Raw genomic sequence first — 24,045 nt, forward strand, 5'->3', positions numbered from 1 at the left:
TAATACCCTGTTTTCCCCCTTTTCCTTTCAACCAGAGACTTTCAACTGATATCTCACCTAAGAACAAGTGTATATATTCTTGATGTATAATGCAACACCGTCCCTTTTTCCTGAATAAGCTATACCCCTCTGTACCAATATTCCAGCCACGACATTTATCCCATCAGTTCTCAGTGATGCCAATTCCACAGGATCTGTACTATGCCCCATCTTTTAAACAATTCCTTGGAGGGACCCCTTCAGTATGCCAGACCCCCAAAGGTCCCACTCCCTTAAAGGTGGGTCACACGGCCTGAACATCTCCTAGATTGAGCCTTTAGCCTCCAGCACTGCAGTTTCACAAAGTAAGCTCTGCCCAGTTAGTCCAACTGAGATAGACTCCCACTCAGACTTTTTGCACTCTCGAGGAATCAGACCTCCACATCTATTTTCAGTGACACCAGGTAGCCTTTTCAAAACAAAGTAGGGTTTATTAGTCAACTGGAATACAGAACCTGGAAGTCCTTAGGTTAGCAAAGAGAAGCAAAGGTGAAGAAAGAGTTCAGGCTGACCAATGTCAGCGTTTTACCCAGTCATGCAGCTGCAAAATCCATTTTTTCTCTCCCTCTCCCTAGTGTCTGATCACCTTGAGGTCCATTATGTTCCTTCTCCACACCCAGGCTGAGTTCACATATTCTGCCTGCCTGATTTTCCCACAGATGGGTATCATTGCTCAGTCCTTGAGGTTCCTATTGTCTTTCCAAATCCTCCATTGATATTGACCAGTTTCAGCCAATCATTAATGACCCATTCAGAGCACCCCAGACACTTACATCCTCTGGAATGGTAGTTGAAGCATGAAGGGACATATGAATCTTTAGCGCATCTGGTATGTAAATATCTTCTGATGCCAACTACAACAGTGCTATGCAAACGGGCGTTCTCTCTTTCAGGTGACATTGTAAACAAGAAGCAGGAAGCATTATCTTCTGCAAATGTAAACAAACTTGTTTCTCTTACTGATTGACTGAACAAGAAAAAGAACTGATTGGACTTGTAGGCTCTAAAGTTTTACATTGTTTTATTTTTGAAGACTGGTTTTTTTGCACATAATTCTACATTTGTGAATTCAACTTTCATGATAAAGAAATAACACTACAGTACTTGTATTAGGAGAATTGAAAAATAGTATTTCTTTTGTTTTTTTACAGTGCAAATATTTGTAATCAAAAATAAAGTGAGCACTGCACACTTTCTATTGTGTTGTAATTGAAATCAATATATTTGAAAATGGAGAAAACATCCAAAATATTTAAATAAATGGTATTCTATTGTTTAACAGCACGATTAATCACAATTTTTTTAGTTGCTTGACAGCCCTAGTACTAATAGTTCCAGTTCTTCCTCTTTATTTGCCATACCCCTTATATTTGTGTGCAAACATCTAAGATGTTGTATAAATTCCCCCACTGTTCTCCCTCTTGTTATTCCTATGACCCAACTATAATTTTCCATTTCCCACCCTCCCGCAAGATCTAGTTTTAAAATTGCCTTTAAAAAAAACAAACAAACTAACTAACTACCTGTGGGCTTTTGTCACTTGCCCCTTTTTAGCTAGTTTAAAGTCCTCCTCATTAGGTTGACAAGCATATCCAAAGATGGTCTTCTCCTTCTTGGTCATATGAACCCCATCTATTCCTAGCAGTCCTCATTCCTGGAGCAGCATCCCATGGTTGAGAAAGCCAAAGTCGCTTCATCGGTTTCTCTGTTCCCTCTCCAATCTTTTGTCTGTCTTGTATAGCTTGATTACAAACTCCTCAGGGAAAGAGACAGTCTTCAATATATGTGTTTGGACAGTGCCTAGCACAATGGAGTCAGTCTTGGTTAGGGCCTCATAGGCACTACTGTAACACAAATAAATAATGCCACAACTCCTATTGGATCCTACAATATCCTTCAACTCTATCATAGTTCAAGTGACAGCACTTCACACAAGATGTTTATACGTGTTTGTGAAGGAAATTTGTATTGGGATATGTGAAAAACCAAAGGTACACTGTATAAATGAGCTATGTTTATGAAAGTTAAGACGATAATTAAATTAAAGTAGAGAGGTTATACAGCAGTTAACTCATGGGGTTTGGGCCAGTTAAAGCCATCTGGCCTCAGAGTGGCACTTAGGTGTCCTAGCATCCACTTGCATCTTGCTTTATTTAAGCAAAAAGGCATGACAATTTCACTATTTGTGAAATATGTTACACTAATGTATATGTAAAGTCTTGCGTATGAGCATACAATATTTCTACATAGTATATTTTCAGGCCCTGGGCTAAGAAAGGCCAAGTATATCATAAAGGCAACATCTTATATTTACAGGCACTGAATGATTTTGCTGTCATGCCCTGCCAGCAAATATATGGCTGCCAAAACAGTAGTTTGCCAAATGTATAGGCCTAGAGATAAGGTGCCATACTGATTAATACATGGATTACTATAGCAAAGGATAGTGGGGAGGGGTTTAAAAGAAAGTGAGATACATTGAGAAAGCAAGAGCTGATTAGAGAATGTAGGACAAAGAAATCTTGCATTTATTTTTATATTGTGTTTCATGACACTTAAGCTCTGAAATGCTCTTCATTAATGATTTAGCAAAAATGGAGATTTGATAAGTTTCCTTTACTTCTGTTTTTAGCAGCTTTCACTAATTCAGATAATTTTTTCAATTATATAATAGTATTACAGCAATGCCCAGAGACCCCAAATATGTTAGGTATTGTACAAACATAGGAAGCCAATGCCAGAGAGTTAATAATCTGGAAACAGAAGTGATACAAAGCATTGTTGAGGAGGGAAGAGGGCTACAAGCAAATATACTACAAGTGTAACTTGATTATTAGTGTCCTGTCTTTGAAGCAAATGCAAATAAGATCCGCCCCGCCCCCCCAGACTATCAGGAAATTCCATGCTTAAAATGATTTTCTGCAGGTGCAACAGCTTACTGGAAGTCAGCAAATGAAATCTACAGCCTGTTTATAAAATTATGCACCTCTCTGCTCATAAAGTACATTTCCTTACTTTGGTTGTACTAAACAAATATACTTTATTGCCAGGGCAAAGGAGTGAGTCCCATTAGATTCAAAGCCTGATGGTTCTTCAACATCAAAGTTACTTCAAAGGGTTGCTATAAGAGAATTTAGAGAATGCTTGCACAGAGCCCAAGAGCAGAGAAACAGCAGTAGTATGTCAGACTACCCACTTCTCTGCACAGATTTTATTTAGTAAAATGGGTGGGGTTGCTTGCAAGTAACAGCAAGATCATACTCCTATTCCCCAAATCCTCTCTTTTTTTGTACCATCTATGCTATATCAAAAACATGTTAAAGAGTATGAAGTCTTGCCTCCTCTGTTCTCCTCCTCTTCTCTCCAAATCACACCCACTGAAATAATAATGCAGCTATTCCCTCAGAAGTTTCTGATGATATTGTAAGTCAATTAAATATTGCTCTTGGACATTTCAGCAAATCCAAGACCCAATTAGAACCTTAATTTATTTACAAGATTTTGTTTGACAGTCAAAGTTGGCCTGAGTGCAGGATAGGAACAACATATACTATATCTATTCATGTTCTCCCAGTGTCCCACTTAAGGTGTACTGGTAAACGACTCTGCACAGCTCAGAAGAACTTGGTACCTTCCATCAGAGAATGCTACACTGGGTCCAGCTTCACTACTTTAAGAACAGAAGAATGGCCATACTGGGTCAGACCAATGGTCCATCTAGCCAGGTATCCTGTCTTCCAACATTAGACAATGCCAGGTGCTTCAGAGGGAATGAACACAACAGGTAATCAAGTGATCCATCCCCTGTTGCCCATTCCCAGCTTCCTGCAAACAGAGCCTAGGAACACTTCAGAGCATGATTTTACATCCATGTCCATCCTAGCTAATAGAGGATAGGTCCATCAATGGCTATGAATGTATCTAATTCTTTTTTGAACCTTGTTATAGTCTTGGCCTTCACAACATCCTCTAGCAAAGAGTTCCACAGATTGACTGTGCATTGTGTGAAGAAGTACTTCCTTTTGTCCGTTTTAAACCTGCTGTCTATTAATTAGATTTGGTGACACCTAATTCTAGTGTTATGAGGAGTAAACAACACTTCCTTATTCACTTTCTCCACACTGGTCAAGATTTTATAGACCTCTAAGATATCCCCCCAAGTCATCTCTTTTCCAAGCTGAAAAGTCCCAAATCTTATTAATTTCTCCTCACATGGAAGGTGTTCCATTCCCTTAATCATTTTTGTTGCCCTTCTCTGTACCTTTTCCAATTCCAATATATCTTTTTTGAGATGGGGTCTGCACACAGTACTCAAGATGTGGGCATACCATGAATTTATATAGAGGCAATATGATATTTTCTGCATTATTGTCTACCTCTTTCCTAAAGATTCCCAACATTCTGTTTGCTTTTTTGACTGCCGCTGCACACTGAGGGGATGTTTTCAGAGAAAAATCCACAATGACGCCAAAAATCTCCTTCTTGAGTGGTAACAGCTAATTTAGACCTCATCATTGTATATGTATAGGTGGGATAACGTTTTCCAATATGGATTACTTTGCATTTATCAATACTGAATTTCATCTGCCATTTTGTTGCCCAGTCACCCAGTTTTGTGAGATTCCTTTGTAATACTTCACAGTCTGCTTCGACCTTAACTATCTTGAGTAGTTTTGTATTATCTGAAATTTTTGCCACCACAGTGTTTATCCTTTTCCAGATCATTTATGAATATGTTGAACAGGACTGATCCAAGTACAGACCCCAGGAGGACACCACTATTTACCTCTGTCCATTCTGAAAACTGACTATTTATTCCTACTCTTTGTTAGCTATCTTTTAACCAGTTACTGATTCACGAGAGGACCTCTTAGCCTATGACAGCTTACTTTGGTGAGGGACCTTGTCAAAGGCTTTCTGAAAATCTAAGTTTTCTTTCTGAAAATCTAAAACTATATCCACTGAATCCCTCTTGTCCACATGCTTGTTGATCACCTCAACAGCTTTTCATGCCAGAAGTTGACCAATGTCCTTCAAAAGGGGCTAAAGCCTCCCAACACTGCTCCCACCTCCCCTTCAAACTAAACAAAGCTACTTTCATTGATACTTGGCTAACAGCTGCAGCCCAGATTCCCGACCTGCCATTACTGGAGCAGCCCAGGTAAAAATATTTTGACTTCTAGTCACACTTCTCATTCCATCCAACTTGATATTTCCAAAGATACAAATGAACTACATTATTTTCTGATGTAACTTGTTTATTTGTACATCAGCTCTGAACCATGCTTAGAGTGTTGACACCCTTTAATTTCCTTTTGTCAGTGCATATTGGAGGCTTCATGAATTATGCTTTCAGATGAGCTATAAAGCAAAATTCCCTATCAGTGGGGTTTATTAGAGATCAATGCAACTTTTTTGGGAAAGATAGCAAGTAACCCTCATGTCCTGAGGAGGAAAATAGCATAAGTAGTTACATTCTGTACACTTAAAATACTCCTGCAGATTCAGCTGAGCAAGTCACTTTACTTTCCCTTGAAAAATAATACTGTGCAGAATTGTTGAAGCAGAATGTTGCTGCACTTCCACTCCAGAAATGATTTAGCATTAAGAGGGATTTTCCCTATAGAGAGAGTCCTAAGCACTCCTTCCCATGAAAGGCACTCTTATGGAGCATTCTGTAATGTAGAGCTATTACACAACTGCTATTATCTAGTGACTTGGGCATGAGCAAGTTAAAGGGAGGAAACAGGAAGGATATAAATGTAGTTCTGACTTCCTTATAGTTTACTTGCATCAATTAGAGAAAATTGCCAGTGTCCACAGATGGGTAACAAAGTATTATAGTTGCCACCACGGTGACCATAATAAGTTATATGCATGTGTTTTATAGATTTTTTTAAGTTCTTAAGAACCAACTAGAGATGAAAATTCACTCTGTCCTTTTCACCTCTACCAAAAAATTGTTTTCTCTAGCACGAATAATGGTTTGAAATCTCCACAGTCCAGGAAACTTAAGGGGATAAACGCAAGTGGTAACTAAACAGTGACTGCTTCAAGAGTTTTTTTGTAATAAGAACCAATATTAAACAGAAAGGAAGCTTCTGGAGCACTGAGGGGTGGGGGAGAGACAAAACACAAAAAGAATTAAGTGCCATCTAAACATCACCCTTATGACATTAAACAGCTTTGTATTAACAGTGTTATTTAAACTAAACAGCTCGAGTTATTTCATTACAATAAAAGGAATATTTCATTCTAATTAAAATGCTGCAAAAATCCCTCATCAAGAGTAAATAGACTTGAAAAATGCCTTAAAATTAGTTTAAAATGACTGCCTCCTTCTTCAAATGGGTGACAGTAGATTGCCTTAAATGATAGAGAGGAAAAAAAAGCAAACCACTGTCTCTCACTAGATGTAAATACTGAGGAACATGAAAGAGATTGTCTAAACACAATATGAATGCGTCAATGAATAAACCATTGAAACAGGCTTCTTTGTCGATGAATTTCTTAACATTGTTGCTGGCTGTGGAAAGCACCAACAGTGCCTTTCTAAAGAGACTTAAAATTTAACCCAGATACTGTCAAGCTTTAAGTACTTCAGGATGACAGGGAAAATAAATCTTCAGATATAAAATAGGAATCAAGATAGTCCCAAGGGTGAAGAGGAAATGAGGAGGTAGGACAGGAGGAGGAAGGGAAGAGCAAGAGACAGATGGGAAGAACATGGGCAGAAAACTGCCACACAAACAAACAAAAAAAACAACCACACAACACTCTGTATATTAAAGTAAAACATGACTTAAGCCTAAAAGTTTATTTTGTAAAACGTTTTTGATATACACTATATGAAAAAATATATTCTAATTAAAATCAGACATTAGAGATGGAAAAGGCCTATTAAGCAGTCCAGCTCATCTCTCCTCACTCCCACTTAGCCAGCACAGGATTAGCTCCCTACAGTAAATTCAACTGCAGTTGAATTGGTTGATCTAATATATATTAAAAAATATTCTAAATGATCAATTCATCACTTCCCCTGGGAGACTATTCCCCAGTTTAACAGATCTCATTGTCAGCAATATTTACCCTTAATGGTCAGTTTAGATTTTCCTTTGCTCATTTTATGATGTCTGGCCAGCCTATGCAATTCACCTTCCACCTGGGGAGTTAACACCCTTCAGATACATTCAGTTACTACATCAGCCACCCCAACCCTTTAGTAGTATCCAGCCAAGTTGTGGATATTTAACTCTTTCTTCCTTATAAACTCTCCTATCCCTTTAATCATTTTTATCCTGACACCCTGCAGTTCATCTCCATCTTTGGAAAACCAAGATGCCAAGGAACCATATTTACCCCCCCTCCCACACACACACACACACACACACACACACACACACTCACCTCTTACCAATGATACATCACTCTAACTCCTTTAAAAAATCCTTCTAAATAATCAATGCTCACAGTCGCCTTAAATCATTTCCATTGCCCTGCACCCTCCAGTCTATCCCATTCAGACCCCTCCCCACACAGCATCCTTCAGTCACATCTTAGCCATAGCATATTCAGCTCTTTCCTTCTCCTAAGTCTGCCCCTCCAGTCCTTCAATCGTTTTCATTTTTGTTGTTGCTCAGGGGACGCCACCCCACTTACATCTTCAGGGTATGGAACTGCCCAGGGAGGGTATCATATTCCAGGCACGTTCCTCAAAATTCAAAAGAAAGAAAATAACCCTTATTGGTATAGGGCAAGGCAGATGGAGGGGGGCACTGAAAGGGATCCAGTGCATTGGGGTCTCCCCACATTACACACCTTGGGGCCCGAGGGGTTTATAAAACAGGGCGTGGGGGACCACAGTTGTCAAGCCCCGAGCTCCCTTTAGCCCTGCCCAACTGAGCCATGACCAATCTCGCCCAACCCCTGCCTCCCCTCCCCACAGGCACCCAAGATGCCTAGCACCCACCTTGAGAGTGGGATACTCCTGCACCTTCAAAGTCATTGAGAGCTGAGCAGCTGATTCCTGCACCGCCATCTTGGATTGGGCACCAACCTCCTCCCACCCCCTCCCCGCGCAGAGCCAAAAGAGCTACCTACAGCGCGCGTTGCATGGTGGGCAATAAAGGACTTCCTCCTCCTTCCCTTCCCCCGCCCCCTCGTCCCTGATGGAGACGGGCTGAACCAACAGATTACCTCTCCCCCTCCCAAAGCCGGGTGGTATGAGCCACAGGACAGTGGCGATAGAAGAGAAAGGAAGAGAGTATCCATCCAATCATTGCATTCCTTTCGCATCGATCACTTCATAGGCTTTGTCCCGCCCTCTAACTTGTGAAAGCGTGTTTGATTGGATGATACATTAGAGTCAGGGAGAGCTACGCATTCCCGTAGGCGGGGAATTACATCTATGATTGACAGTTTTATTTTCCAATCAAGCTATCCAGAGTTTTATTCGACCCAATCAGAATCTCCTTTCTGTTTGAGTGGGCGGGACGTAAAAAGTACATTTTTTAATAGTGAGTTAAAGAGGAGGTTTTAACTACCCCCCCCCCCTCGCCCCGAGGTGTCCGGAGGGGCGGGGTGGCACCGCAAGCGAAGCCAGGACGCGGAGCCTGCCGTGTACCCTTCGATTGGCAGGCAGAGGGGCCAATGCACGCAGCAGACACGTCGACGGACACAGCGATGAGCGAATAGGAAGCGAGGGTGGCGGGGGGGGGGGGGAGAAGCGGGTGGTTGTGAGCCGCCTCGACTGTCGCCGGAGTTTGTGTGCGGGGAGATGGGGAGGGGGGTGTTCCCTAGTAAGCCGCGTAGGGAGGAGCGGGAGTGAGGCGGCGGAGGCGGCGGCGGCGGCGGGAAGAGGTTTAAGTAGCGGAGACAGAGTGAGTCCTCTTCCCCTCAGCCCGGAGCGGGGACTCCCACCTTACCCGCCTCCCGGGGGACGCCACTCTCCTCTACCCCCACCCCCGACCCGGCCCCTTCGGCGGGGCAGCCCCAGCCGTTGGCGGGCGTTTGTCCGGGGCGTGTGGCGAGTGTAGGTGCCCAGGCGCCGGGAGCGAGGCGGTTGTCGCTGCGCGGGGGGGGGGGTCCCGTGCCGTCCCCCTGCAGGTTCCGGTCCGCCCGCTGCCGGCCGGGCCGGCGATGGTACCCCGAGCGCCGGGACGGGACAGCGAAGCTCCCGAGCCGGGGGGGGGGGGCTGCTTTGTCCCCCACCTTGCCCCGCTGCCCTCGCTCCCTCCTGCTGCTGGGACAATGCCGGGGGGAGCCGCTCGCCTCCGTCGGCCGTGCGCTAGCCGGGGCTTGTGGAAGGTGCCAGCGGGCCTCAGACATGGCCAAGCGCTGGCCGGCCAGCTCCGTTCACCAGGAGCCTTCCGTCGACAGCCTGGCTGAGTCCGGTGCGCAGCCAGCAGAGTCCCCCGGCCGCCTGGCAGGGAGAGACGCACCCTTCCCAGCTGCCCGGAGCACGAATCCCGGAGCGAGGGAGAGTCTGCCACCCTCCCCTCCCCTCCTCTCCTCCTGCCCCAGCTGTGCCTGGAAATGGTGCTTGTTCCAGGCTTAGACAATAAATAGTTCCCTGGCTCGCTGCACTCGGCGCCGGTCTGTTATTGGGTTGCCAATTTTGGTTGGAGGTATTCCTGGAGGTTTCATCCCGTGACATCATCTTTAATTAAAGATTAATCTTTGTCCTGGACACTCCAGAAATTAATCCTGGAGGGTTGGCAACCCTAGTTTGTTACCATGTAAGAAGGGCCGGAACCTGCAGTTTTTCTTATGGTTACTCCCGTTGATTTCCTGTGGCAGTAGACAGACGCATGGGAGTTTTTGCAGAATCAGGACCTGAACCAGCTGCTCTCCGCTAGTGATCTCGGGACTAGCAGAGAACCGTTCTTTATGGTCTGCAGAATGAAACATTTTGAGGCTATCCTTTTTAGGATCGTGCATAACACTCATCGCTGGTTTCTGAGCACTTCAGTGGGTTGGGATGGGAGATGCCCCATGAAAATTTTCTCTGAGGAATTAGCCTGCAGAAGGAAAAAAAGATGGAGAACCACTGATCCAAAAGTTGGATGTGAAGGGAAAGGTTGTCACAAGCTGTTTCTTACCCTGTTGACGTCTATGGCAAAACTATTGACTTCAGTGGTGCAGGAAGCAATCTTGTATGACCCTTATGCTTTGAGAAGTGCACCTTATTGATGAACATGATGGTCCAAGGTTTAAAAGTGCATGTATATAAAATATCCATGAATAGTGACAGTGACTTTGCTGCCCTTCCTGGTTAAAGTTTAGCCGCATTATTTCTGTTAATTTCTCAGAGTGCAGCCACCAATTCTTGCTGGTCACTGGGACAAATTTTCCTAAAATACTTAACATTAGAAAAAACAAAATATGTACATATACATGTCCAAATAATTGTAATTTATTTATATAGGGGTTTTTTTTTCCACACAATAAAAAAATTATGTACAGTTGTATTTTGGTGTCTCTGGCCCCTGCTGCCTCCCCCAGCTCCCCACTGCCCCCTTAGGGTTCCCTGTTGCCCTCAGAGCCCTGTACTTCCCCCATTGCCCTGAGCTCCCTTCCACAGCCTCGCACCCCAGGCTCACCCCACTTCTTGCGTCTTGACCATGGTGCCCAGTAATGCCGGCCTTGCTGAAACCCTGCTGCCCTGGGTTGAAGCCTGACCCCAGAGCCCCTCAGCTGAATTGGTGGGGGAGGGAGGGCTGAAGCCCACCCTTAGAGTCCGGTGGTTGAAATGGGGGATCGGCCTAAGCCCTCCCCTGGCACATACTTTGCCCTCTCCCCCATCTCTATTGAGGAGGCTATCCTGGCCGCAGGAAAACCCCTTGGTGGCCATATTTGTGAAACACTGCCCTATGGGCCAGATCTTGCAATTGGATCTGCATGGATGGACCTTGATTGACTTTATTGAGGCTCCATGCAGATATAGGGGTTTCAGTGTGTCAAGCTGAAATATTGAAGCCTTAGGTAGATAGTGTGTATACACACATTTACATAGCATAATCATGAAATACATACACATTATTTTTTAAAGATTCTTTAAACAGAAACTTTTATTCTAGACTATGTGAGCTCAGTAGTTAATTAATTAGCACTAAGGACATGGAAAGAAAAATTAGCAAAGGATGGATATTTTGTTGTAAATTATTAGGCTAATGTGTGAAATATGTAGCTACTGAACATTAGATATATATTTATATGTAATTTATTTTGCTATGTATATTTAGTTATGTCGACTAATCTTAATTGTACCATATTTTCGATATGTGATTTTATGCTTAATGGTGATCTTCAACAATATGCAAAATGACCATATTTCACAAATATAAAGTGATCATAGGCATATGTGTGCAAAGTGAATCAACCTTTGTCCTGTAGAACTATTGGTGAATGTTTGTCAGAAATTAGTAGTCAAAGTTGAAGAGGTTTGCTCAATGGAAACAGATGGCTGAGCCATCATCAAGTCACAAAAAACAGCATGCATTCTTAGTTTAACGCAAGAGGGAGCATGTCTAATCTTTAACCTTTAAATATTGCTACTTCAGAGGAGAGCTTTAATTGTTGAATGTCAACTAATTTACGTTCTAGGTGGCATGGTTAAATATTTATACAGCCTATATGTGCATTATTGGCATGTTTTCAATTTAAAGTTGTTGCAACTATTAGTTCATCATGCAAGTAGTGGCATAGAGGGAGTGTGAATTAGAACTAAACTAATCATCTAATCTCTCAAATATTTAAATTTGTGTTAAAGAAAATGGAGTGGTCAGTAACTTCCTGCTGAAATTAAAATCAGTGAATTATATTGTAAACATTCAAGTACAGAAATGGGCCTTTGATTTTAATGATAAAATAATAATCTTTGTTTTCAAGTTTCCGCTGATTATGCCCCCCCTTCCAAAATTATGGAGCCCAAGTTTAATTTTAACAAAGTTGTGATAAATGCAAAACAAGTCTGTTTATACAATGGTTAGCTCTTAAGTAGTATCATTGTGTAATTCTTACAAAAGCCAAGAAGTGTAAATTTGGAGTATATTAAGAAGGATGTGTGTGGCCATAACTTGTTGCTTTCTCCCTGTCCTCTAGCTGGATGACATAAGAAAGAAATGTTAGATTCATTTTTTTTATTTTGAATTTGTATTTCCAGATTTTGATGATCATCCTTTCCAAATAGTTTATCAATAGGAATGAACAGTTAGTCGTAATTAATGACTGCCACATCCAACTATTTAATCACTTTGGATAGTATACATTAAAAATTAGGGCTGTCATGCGATTTAAAAAAATTAATCGCATGATTAATCGCACTGTCCAACAATAATAGAATACCATTTATTTAAATAATTCTGGATATTTTCAAATATATTAATTTGAATTACAACACAATACAAAGTGTACAGTGCTTAGTTTATATTTATTTTTCATTACACATATTTGCACTGTAAAAAAACAAAAGAAATAGTATTTTTCGGGTCATCTAATACAAGTACTTCAGTGCAATCTCTTTATCATAAAAGTTGAACTTACAAGTGTAGAATTATTTACAAAAAATATTGCGTTCAAAAATAAAACAAGGTAAAACTTTAGCTCCTACAAGTCCACTCAGTCCTACTTCTTGTTCAGCCCATCGCTCAGACAAACAAGTTTGTTTACATTTGCAGAAGATAATGCTGCCTGCTTCTTGTATCACCTGAAAGTGCAGACAGGCATTTTCATGGACAGTTGTAGCTGGTGTTGCAAGATATTTTTGTGCTAGATGCACTAGAGATTCATATGTCCCCTCATGCTTCAACTACCACTCCAGAGGACATGCATCTATGCTGATATGGGTTCTGCTCGATAACCATCTGAAGCAGTGTAGACCAACGCATGTTCATTTTCATCATGCAGAAGAGAAGAATGAGGAGGGATTTGATAGCTGCTTTCAACTTCCTGAAAGGGGGTTCCAAAGAGGATGGATCTAGACTGTTCTCAGTGGTAACTGATGACAGAACAAGGAGTAATGGTCTCAAGTTGCAGTTGGGGAGATTTAGGTTGCATATTAGGAAAAACTTTTTCACTAGGAGGGTGGTGAAACGCTGGAATGTGTTACCTAGGAAGGTGGTCGAATCTCCTTCCTTAGAAGTTTTTAAGGTGAGGCTTGACAAAGCCCTGGCTGCGATGATTTAGTTGGGTATTAGTCCTGCTTTAGCAGAGGGTTGGACTAGATGACCTCCTGAGGTCCCTTCCAACCCTAATATTTTGTGATTCTATGATCATCTGAGTCAGATGCCACCAGCAGAAAGGTTGATTTCATTTTTTGGTGGTTCGGGTTCTGTAATTTCCATGTCAGAGTGTTGCTTTTTTAAGACTTCTTAAAGCATGCTCTACACCTTATCCCTCTCAGATTTTGGAAGGCACTTCAGATTCTAAAATCTTGAGTCCAGTGATGTAGCTATCTTTAGAAATCTCACATTAGTACCTTCTTTGTGTTTTGTAAAATCTGCTGTGAAAGTGTTCTTAAAACGAACAACATGTGCTGGGTCATCATCCAAGACTGCTATAACATGAAATATATGTCAGAATGCAGGTACAACAGAGTAGGAGACATACAATTCTTCCCCAAGGAGTTCAGTCACAAATTTAATTAATGCATTATTTTATTAACAAGCATTATCAGCATGGAAGCATGTCCTCTGGAATGGTGGCCAAAGCATGAAGGGGTATATGAATGTTCAGCATAACTGGCATGTAAATAGCTTGCAGTGCCAGCTACAAAAGTGCCATGTGAATGCCTATTCTCGCTTTTACCTGACATTGTAAATAAGAAGCAGACATCATTATCTCCCCGTAAATGTAAACAAACTTGTTTGTCTTAGCAATTGACTGAACAAGAAGTAGGACTGAGTGGACTTGTAGGCTCTAAAGTTTTACATTGTTTTGTTTTTGAGTGCAGTTATGTGACAAAAAAAAATCTACATTTGTAAGTTGCACTTACACGATAAAGAAATTGCACCACAGTACTTGTATGAGATGAATTGGAAAATACTATTTCTTTTGTTTGCCATTTTACAGTCCAAATATTTGTAATAAAAATTAATAATATAAAGTGAGCACTGTGAACTTTGTATATTGTGTTTAATTTAAATCTATTTTAAAATGTAGAAAAACATCCAAAAATATTTAATACATTTCAATTGGTATTCTATTTAATTACAACTGTGAATAATTGACAGCTCTATTAAAAATGTTAACTACTCTACATACTACCTAGTAAACTAAAACAGAAGCCTCAGTATTACTCTGTTGGCAAGTAACTATATTGTTAATTATATATTTAAAGTGTATATTTATGACCATCCAGTTGGCTTAATCTCAGCTATATGGGAGGATGGGAGATCTAACTTTTTCTAGGGTGGAAATTGTTAACAAATATTTACAGTATGCACAACATTATACATAACATGGAGACATGGTTCATACTAGAGTGACTTGCCATATACAATGATTTGGTAGTGAGATAGTGTTTATATGTGGCAGAGAAGAGGCAGAATGGACTATATGGATCTGACATACTTCTTGGTTTATGTTCAAGCAACTATTATGTTTTTGGGAAGTTGGGAGGAATAGTATTTTGGAGAAATAATAACCCACACTCCCCCTTGGACTGCTAACAGGGAGCATTTGAGTAGATTTGAATTCAATAACTCCGCCTATTGATAGGAGAATATAGCCCCAAGGAATGGACTGTTATGGCTTTAAGCCACATATTTATTTTTGCAATATATCTTTTAATTTGAAGGGGATTTTAAAATGAAAAGTAATGCTTCAGAATAAGGGACTGGTAGAAAGCAAAATGACTGAATTTGAATGACTTAATAGTGATATTCTGAGTTTCTGCATTAGTGAGGTGAGGGGCTATATTGGCTTATATGCATTCTGTTGAACTGAGGGATAACTGAATGTACACTTTGGTTTCTTTGTCTGACACGTTTTTTACTTTGACCTGTCAATCCATGTATGTTTACATTTTACAAAAAAAATGTACTAGTATGTGAATAGAACTCAATGCTTGTATTGCAGTTGTGACAGTTGATTTGTAATTGTGAAATGACTGTTGTTCCTTGGTTATGTGTATATAGGATAAACCATCCTAATAAAGATGTACATTAAAAGCAAAAGCTATAATGTTGCAACTATGTCCTGGCTATTTAGTCATCTATATGAAATAAGTTGTCCATCTTAGTCCAGTTTCCATGGGTCAGTTATCCACACCATAAAACCATCACCACTTCAGTTATTGACTCTGATTGGTCAAAGATTGAATAAGAGTACAGATTGGCTTACCTTGTCACCCCTTAGAGCAGCATTGTAAAGTAGCCATTGCAGAGCAAACAAAAATTATGTTCAGCCACCTTACCATGATGATTTTACTTGCCTGTCAGAAAAAGTATTTGCTTCCAGCAAGTGGTGTGAGTAGAATTTTACAAAGCTGCCTTAGAGGATTAGTGGTGATACACATTGTCAAGGGCCACTGTCTGTGCTGACCAGCTCTTTGAATAGACAACTTAATATCTCCAGGACTATCCAATAAATTCACTTAAATGTTATTTAAAAGTTACTGTGTATTCAGACTACCCAGTTTTCAAATATTAATAAATATTTTAATGTGTTTTTATAAAAAGTAAAGCACCAGATTCACATTGTAGATCAAAGGGTCTGTGAAATTTTATTTTTAAAAAGGAATGTTTTATTTATATTGGAAAAGTGCAAATAAGGCTTCCACAGCTGATAAAATGGGTATACTTTTGTGCCCCTAAAACTTTTTGAATAGTCTAAACGGATATTTTAAAAATATTTTTAAAAATCACCTGTTTTAGCTAGGAGCAATTTTTTGCGGGCTTGAGTTATAACCCCCTGAAAATAGGGGTTTAGGATGGAAGTGCTGACACAGACTAAACTGTAGAGCAGTGTCCATCGTGCTGCTGTAATAATTGCCCGGACAGTGTTTTCTGCTTTCCCATTACTGTGCTCTGTTTCTCTCTAATTCTCTATTTTTTAAACTTTCTGAGAAGTTTGATATTATTTAAAGCACACAAAGTGCATGGAATAACCTGAGGAGTAAAATTGTTCAGTAGCATGGACTTGTTAATCTCAGCCTGATCTTGTCAGTAACAGGAGAGCAGAGAGAGAGGAACTCAGGCTGGGGCAGCGCTCCAAAGGTTTGTCTGTTATTTTATGGCTAAATTACGTCTCAGCACCAAACTATTAAGTATGCGGAGTGTTGTCTGTAATCTGTAGATTCCGCAGTTGCAAAAATGTGTGTGTTTAGCTGTATTGTTTGTTTGCAACGGGGAAGATTTGCCTGTGTGTGTATGGAAGAGAGCGAGTGTGTGTTACGATCTGGGAAACGCTGAAGAAGAAGAAACCCTGTTGGTTCTCCATGCAAATGACCGCTTTGGTTGTAACAAAAGCCTTGATGTTGGGCTTGGAAAAAATGATCTGACAGTGTAACAACCCCAGGCCACTTTCGCCATGTTTTTGTTTATTCATGTTTCATTCCGTTTTCCGTAGCTATCTCACAGATGTTTCCAATTTCACTGTTTTTACACTGTTGATCCTCCTTTTTTGGAGTTAGCAGTAAAATGTGTGAAAGAATGTTAACAAAACAGAGAGGTGTTGCAGATGTTTATACTTTAGTTCTTGCGTTGCGCTTGACGGTATTGGCAGAGGGATACAGTACATATAAAGGAACGTCATCTGTTTTAACTACCGAGCTTGTAATTTCTAAATGTGCCCATTGTAACTTGGATTTTAACATAAGCAGATGAAGTGAACACGTTCCTGATACAATATGTCCAGTTAGTATCCTTTTTGGTTGTTACTATTTCTGGGGAGGAAAGATAAAAATAAGAGCGAGGAAAGGAATATATGTGACACAACATGTATGCTCCTAGATAAACTCCTGCCATCTCCTAGTGCCTTTAAATATTTGAACAGCTTCTGTTAAGTCAAATAAAATTGGTTACCATGAGAAACAAAAAAAGTGTAATAGAATAGTTTAAACTGACTAATGAAAACGTTAACAAGGAATTGCTTTGGAAATATTCATAGACTGGTAGTCGTGGGAAAAATCGTTTAAACAGAATTAGTAGTAACATATTTAAACCTTTTAGCCACGGATGAACCTGGAAAACGCTCCCTCTCTTCCTCCCTCCCCCAGAAATAACCTGCAGATATGAATGATGAATCTTAATGTCATATATATTGATATATTGAAATGTAATTTGTCTATTAACCACATACAAACAGTTGGCTTATAAAATTGCATGCTTGTTGAACATATCAAGACATACACCTATAAAACCTTAAAGGACAAAATGATTCAATGTCCAGAGCTACTGTTTAAATCAGATGTATGGTGAGATGTAAAGTTACTTAAGTCCTCACTTGCTGTGCATATGTGGATCTCATCATTTCTCTTCATAGACTGGAGATTAAAGAGAAAAGGATTACAGAATCTAGAGAATTGTTTAGCAGAAGACCTGTAGCCTTACTCTGGGAATTAACATTGAAGAGGCTTTTAAGGAGGAGCAGGATTGCGGTAAACATTTTGTTGTAGAGTATAGTCATAATAATTCTAGAAATGGATCTTTCTTGTTGGTTCTGAATGATCACTAGCCAATTGTATAAGTGTTCACATAAGTGAATGGAATCAATCTTTTATATATTTCATAATAATAAAGAACCTTCCTGCCCCAACAAAAGCAAAACAAAAAACTTTGCATAGATTTTTATATCACCAAGTAGCAATATGGGTAAAGCCTGTCATTCTATGCATTGTATTCCCTTTTTTTTTTCTGAAATAAAGCATTTTTCTTTCTTGTCTGAAAATAAAGCTTTGAACGGCTTTCCCATTTTAAAACATGAATCTGATACTTGTGTACATATTTTTGATTGCTTTCTAAAATTTGACAGTATCAAATGGAAAATGGCCTATGTGGAAAAAGAAGTTTAAATAAAACCAGAAATTTGATATTCTACTCAGTCTTTATTGTGGGACTTAAGAACGGAGCCTAATAGACTTTGAACATGCTCCTACTCCTGCTTCAGCTGAGAATAAGTTAAGGTGCTTTGTTACACTTTTTGCAAAAGTGTTTCATCTGATGAAGCAGATCATTTCATAGGATGATATGGACAGGAATGTTATGCTTATTTGTTTGGAGAAAGTTGCTGATCATACTGACTCTTGAAGGAATGGGACAAAGAAGAGGCTTAGTGGAGATACTGGTTACTGATTAATTGTGTGGAATATGGAAAGAATGTGAAAATTTTTCTTTTAATGGTTAATCTATTGTGATAAAGTTTGGGGAAAACATTATTTTTATTATTATTATTTTATTATTATTATTACAAATAATATTTTTTGTAAAATATATATGTGCTTTTAATGTACCGGTGGAATATTTGACTTTTTAAAGTACACAGTGGAACTAATAGTTCAGCATAGTCCATCCTGGACTTTGTCAATAGCAAACCTTATAAGCATCTTAAATGTTTTATTGGGAGTCTTTCTCAGCCTCCTGTGTCAGGACATAATCCCACTCTTTCTCCTCCCAACTCCTGGTATCTGTTATGAAACCTGTGGTTAGAAAGCCCTGAATTATCTTGATGAAACAGCATTCAGTGAAAACACATGAAACTGAATTGCTTAGATTGGAAGATTGTTCAGATTAGTGCTTAGAATTATTAAAATATATTTACAAATTAGTGTGAGTTATATTGCTGAAACTGTATTACAATACAAAAATAATATTTAACACAGTTATTGCAGTTCCACAAAAGCATTTAAGAAATACCATTAGTTGTGTTATGCTCTACATGCTTTATTTTTAGTGACCAGTATGGGGCAGGGGAGAGGCTGTATATGGGGTTTTTTTTTCTTTATTTGAGGAGTGGGAGTAAAAAACAACAACAACCCCTCAGGTGATATAGTACAATAGTAATGATCAGTTATTTTTAGTTTGGTATCTTTATTTATTTATTTTAGACATAAATTTTTATTGTATATAAAAGTTACTAGTTTTATGTAGAAATTGATTATTTTTCCCAGGAGGTAAATTAATTTCAAATACATCTTGTACTCAAATGAGTTGGCATACATAATCACTTGTACTTTCAATTCATGTTTCATTATGTTGCTTTGTTCAGAGTATACACTATCTTTTTTTTTTTTTTTAAACAATGCTGTGTATATATTTGACATATGTCAAGAAAGAGATGCAGTATGGCCTAGTAAACAGAGCAATAGAATGGGATTCAGGAGACAAGAATTCTTTTCCTGGCTCTGTCATTGGCTTGTTGAGTGACTTGGGCAAATCTTGTCACTTATCTCTGCATCAGTTTTGGTTTCTGTAAAATAGGGATAGTGATACTTTGTAATGTGTATTTTAAATCTACTGATGAAAAATGCAATGTAAGAGCTAGGTATTATTATTTATTGACAAAATGGGATGGAAAGCTCTGATGGCTTTTCGTTAGTATGCACTCATCATGGGCAATGGGTGAACCACCCTCCCCTTTGGGGAGGCTAGCCTTCCCCCCCCCCCCGGCAATGGGTGAACCACCCCCCCTTTGGGGAGGCTGGATTATTTATATATATATATATATATATATACACACATATACATATATATATGTATAAAATAACTTGATTATAAAAGCCCTTTTAAAAGTTTGAAAATAATTTTCTCCCACTAATTTTCCATTTGACAGGCTTTTTTTCTTATGGTGAGCAAGCCAACGCAGCTAAATTTTGTAAATTTGTTTGTACAACGATATTAGCCATGTCTGCACAACTCCTGGAATCTGAGTTCAGTAGTAATATGAAAAGCATTATTTATCCTGTATAAATAGTGGCTGCTGTTTAGATTTCTCAGTAAGAAAGCGATGGAGTTCTTTTAGCTTTAAAAATTAGAATCCAAATCACACTTTGGACCTAGTAAATTATAACATTTGTTACTTGGGTAAAACTCAGAGCCTAAATTACTTGACAATAATGTTTATCTTAATTTTCTTGCAAATAGAGAATACTTGCAACTTCTGCTGCATTCTCAATGCATTTGTTTGCCTTTCTAAGATGGCCCTGTCTAGTGCTCTTTTGTCAGACAAGAAACCCATCTCCATTTTATTCTTCACTGAAGTAATGGAGTCATGATAAATCACTATGTTGTGTTTTGACTGTTGCTACTGCAGGCTGAAGTGTTCCTCCTTTTTGTTTATGTCAAAAGGTGGCAAAATAAATAACTTTTTTTCTAAAAAGAAAGCTAATAACTTTTTGGGTGCCCTTTGGTTAGAACCTTTCCTTTTTTCATCATTTCATTAGTTTACTTACTGTTTCCATTCAAGAAACCATATGACATGAAAGTTTCTTGTATGTGATTTATATTGCATGGATATATACTTTACTTTTACTGTAGTGGGGCAGAAAAACAGAGAAGGAAGCTGACAGTACAATACATTAGTCTAATCTTTTTCAGTGCCTGATCCTTTTCTGAATAACCACTCTTCCTGCTCTTCCCACTGCTGGAGTGAGGGAAGGAGGAATCGGCAGCTATATCAGTCAGATAGTCCGTTGTGATTGTCCATATCTTGAACCTAAGTGAGATGGGTTTAATCTTCTGCAGTTAATTTCTCATTCATCAGGCCTCTACAAGAAACAGAAATGGAGAGCAAGAACAAAGATATCTCTTAATGTGAAGTAATAAAGGAAAGAGGTTAGGGGGATTTCTGATCAGTGAAAAGTGATCACGTGGCTTTGGTCATGTGCACTGGTCAATGCATTCCCCCAAAAGAAATCATGTTGTCACAAAAAATTCTAAGGAAAAATCCGTCTAGTCTTCCTCCAGTGCCAGAGCATCTGTTCAAATTTGTCTCAAGAAACTTTTTTTGCCTTACCACTCCCCTTAATAATGGAAAAAAAGTTTGATTTGGCAGACTATTTCATTTCTTAGGAAGTTACATTGCAGAAAGTGAAGATTGTTTTAGAATCAGAATCTCAAAAGTTAATCGAGTGAGTTTCTCTACAACCTTTTTCATCTCCCCAAATTACCATAATCTCTCCAGTCCAACCCCAAAGAGGCGTAAAGGAAGGATAGTTCCCCTTTTCCTTTAGGAAATGGAACAAAAGTGTTCTCTCTCTCTATTGTACAAAATATAATGGAATTGGTGTGCAAGGTTTCACACTCAAAACAGTTGTTCAATAGAAAGGTACACTGAGACTCTTTTTCTTATCTTTCCTTACACAGATGCAATATTAGCAGTGTATTTAAAGTTCAGACTTCATTAGACTTTGTTTTGTGGTATTTTAGACAGATATAATTAATTGGAAAAAGTGTTTTCTCAGTACAACATATTTTTACACCTCATATATATACTAACTCTTATTTGTATGCATCTTTTGCTGTCATCTAATGGATAACACACATTCAAAGAGGTAGAAACTTGTGAAGAAACTACCTACATGTAAAGTAAACTATAAATATAATTCTCCCTCACACACACACACACACCCTTTAGTAATTTAAATAGTAGGGATCAGGGATCACGCAAACTTAGTGACTATTTTGGAGAAATTCTGACCCAGTCTGCTTGGCTTTGTGGCTCTGACCACTGATACATTTGCAGCAGGATGATGATGATAGTATTTTTCATTTAAATTACAAATAAGGGTTCTTCCCCTTATAGTACCCAGATGTTTGGATGGCTTGTTGGACTATGCCCTCAAGAATTCGAGGCTATTTATCTCTGCATCAGACATACAGGGGAAGTGGTCGAAATTTCGCTCCTGCAATAAGATTTACAAACCTAATTTTTCTATCAAATTGTCTGAAACCCTCAATTTTGCAATATAGAATTAGAAGTACAGATCTTACCAGTTTGTAGAGAAGTCAGAAAGGGGATGGATCAGTTTTAGCTGTCTTCCCAGTTAAAGAATCCCCTTCTGGAAGTCTTTTATGTCCAAGAAGAGACCTAAACAATCACAAAGGATCCTTAGTGTGTATCAAATGATCACAGACTCACAGAATATCAGAGTTGGAAGGGACCTCAGACTTTCATCGGATGAAGTGAGCTGTAGCTCACGAAAGCTTATGCTCAAATAAATTTTTTGGTCACAAGTACTCCTTTTCTTTTTGCGAATACAGACTAACACGACTGCTACTAGATAAATTATGGAGGTTGTCCATTAATGGCTATTAGCCAGGATGAGTAAGGAATGGTGTCCCTAGCCTCTGTTTGTCAGAGGGTGGAGATGGATGACAGGAGAGAGATAACTTGATCATTACCTCCAAACTGATTTTCCATTGACCGATAGCAGTCTGGAGTTGCCAGTTTCCACACTGCGATCACCACTCGCTGTTCCACTGTGATGGCAGCTCTTATTTCGGTGTCCTCGCACTGCAGGATGGGGGCAAGCTCTGCACACAGTTCAAGGAAGGTGGCTTTGGGCATACGAAAGCTCTGCAGTCACTGCTTATCATCCCATACCTGCATCACAATCCAATCTCACCACTCGGTGCTTGTTTCCCGAGCCCAATAGCAACAGTCCACCGTGTGTAGCTGCTCCATGAAACCTGCCAACATCAAACTTGAATTGTTTTTTTCCACGGCACACAGCAGGACAGGCACCATGGATTCTTTTTGAGATTTGCAGCTCATGAAATACTGCAGGATCAGCTGTACTGTGTTCAAAATGCTTATCATAAGACTGGTGAGTAGTTCAAGATCCATGCTTTCAGGCAGAAATAGCAAGCGCAAAGTTTACAGGGACAGTTAAAGAACGCCATGAAATGCAGTCGGAAGACCTTGGAATTATGGGACGGAAATTATGGGACCTCCATGATGGAGGTGATTCAGCCCCATTAGGCACTGCGATCCAATCCCAGAATTCCTAGTAGGAGAAAATGGCGATTTGCACAGTGGAATAGCGACCCACAGAGCACTGTTCTGTTGGTGCTAGAGCACAGCTGTGGACATGCTCCACTGACACAAAGGAGTGTTGTGTGAACATGCACAAGTGATGTAACTACAACAGTTTATGACAGTCGACATAAACTTAATTCAACTTAAATCTGTGGTGTAGACATGGCGATAATATGAATATAGTATCTAAATTCTCTATTGCTGAAAGTACTGATATCTCAAATCCTTCCTTGTCAGGTTAATAAGAAATACAATAGACTAATGACATTGACTCTTAAAATTATCTTCATGAATTGGATTTTTTCCTATATATATATATACAAAAAACTACATTAAAAGAATATTAATGTTGCAAAGGAGCACGGTACCAGCCCGCAGCAGAGCACAGTCCTGGAGCCTCCGCCTCTGCCCCCTAGTGCCCTGGTGCTCTGTGGGGCACTGTGCCTGACTGCTCCTGAGCTGCCCAGCTCTACCAACTTTTCAGGAAAGGCTGAATGTGGTGTGCCCAGCCCCTAAGTGAACCCTGCTTGACCCCCAAGCAAGCCATGGGCACTGCCAGCAGGTCCACACTGTGCACAGCTAGCCCCAGCCCCATCGCGAGTGCCCAGTGCACCGAGCAAAGTTTTCATGGGCATTGCAGTATACCATGGAGTCCAGACATTTGCAGAGGTCCAGGTGCACTGGTTGCAAAGGCATTCTGTGGGGACTCTCCCCTTCCCACAGCTCTTCTGGTACTCCAGCTCTGGGATTCCAGTATTCACCACTGCTTTGAGAGGTAGGTATAATCCCCTTTCCTATACCTCAGTGCTTACCAGCTGCCCTGGGTCAGGAAAGGGCTGCTCAGGGGCATCCTCCCTCTCAGGGCTGCTGCAGCACAAGACTCAGTGATGAACCCAGGGCACTGATGATTGCCCAGCAGCACGCGGGGATGGTGCTGAGGCTGGCGAGGAGACACAAGCAGCTCCCTCCTGCTGGGCTGGACTTGCTTTCCTTGTCTGCAAATTGCCATCTCCTGCTCTCTAATCTGCC

General features: G+C 39.9%; 2 protein-coding genes across 9 annotated transcripts in view; one reads left to right on the forward strand and one right to left on the reverse strand.

The window, feature by feature from the left end:
• The window catches only part of MAEA (macrophage erythroblast attacher, E3 ubiquitin ligase), a 133,923-nt gene extending 125,544 nt beyond the window's left edge, over positions 1 to 8,379 (reverse strand). For 2 of the 7 annotated variants that reach the window (XM_038400040.2, XM_038400038.2), the window contains exon 1: positions 8,009 to 8,372. In XM_038400040.2, the coding sequence (XP_038255968.1) occupies positions 8,009 to 8,077 (69 nt within the window). In that variant the 5' untranslated portion in view covers positions 8,078 to 8,372. Of the gene's footprint in view, positions 1 to 1,596; positions 1,884 to 8,008 lie in introns of those variants that run through there. The other 5 variants (XM_038400039.2, XM_038400037.2, XM_043512672.1 and 2 more) reach the window with 5 other exon arrangements.
• Positions 8,380 to 16,016: 7,637 nt separating this feature from the next.
• The window catches only part of CTBP1 (C-terminal binding protein 1), a 416,082-nt gene continuing 408,053 nt past the window's right edge, over positions 16,017 to 24,045 (forward strand). Inside the window, exon 1 of one of the 2 annotated variants that reach the window (XM_038399424.2) lies at positions 16,017 to 16,256. The gene's annotated coding sequence lies outside the window, so the exon portion shown is untranslated. The remainder of the gene's footprint in view (positions 16,257 to 24,045) is intronic. The other variant, XM_043512676.1, reaches the window with a different exon arrangement.

The sequence above is a fragment of the Dermochelys coriacea genome, chromosome 4 (assembly GCF_009764565.3).
Source record: "Dermochelys coriacea isolate rDerCor1 chromosome 4, rDerCor1.pri.v4, whole genome shotgun sequence".
Taxonomy (NCBI): Eukaryota; Metazoa; Chordata; order Testudines; family Dermochelyidae; genus Dermochelys; species Dermochelys coriacea.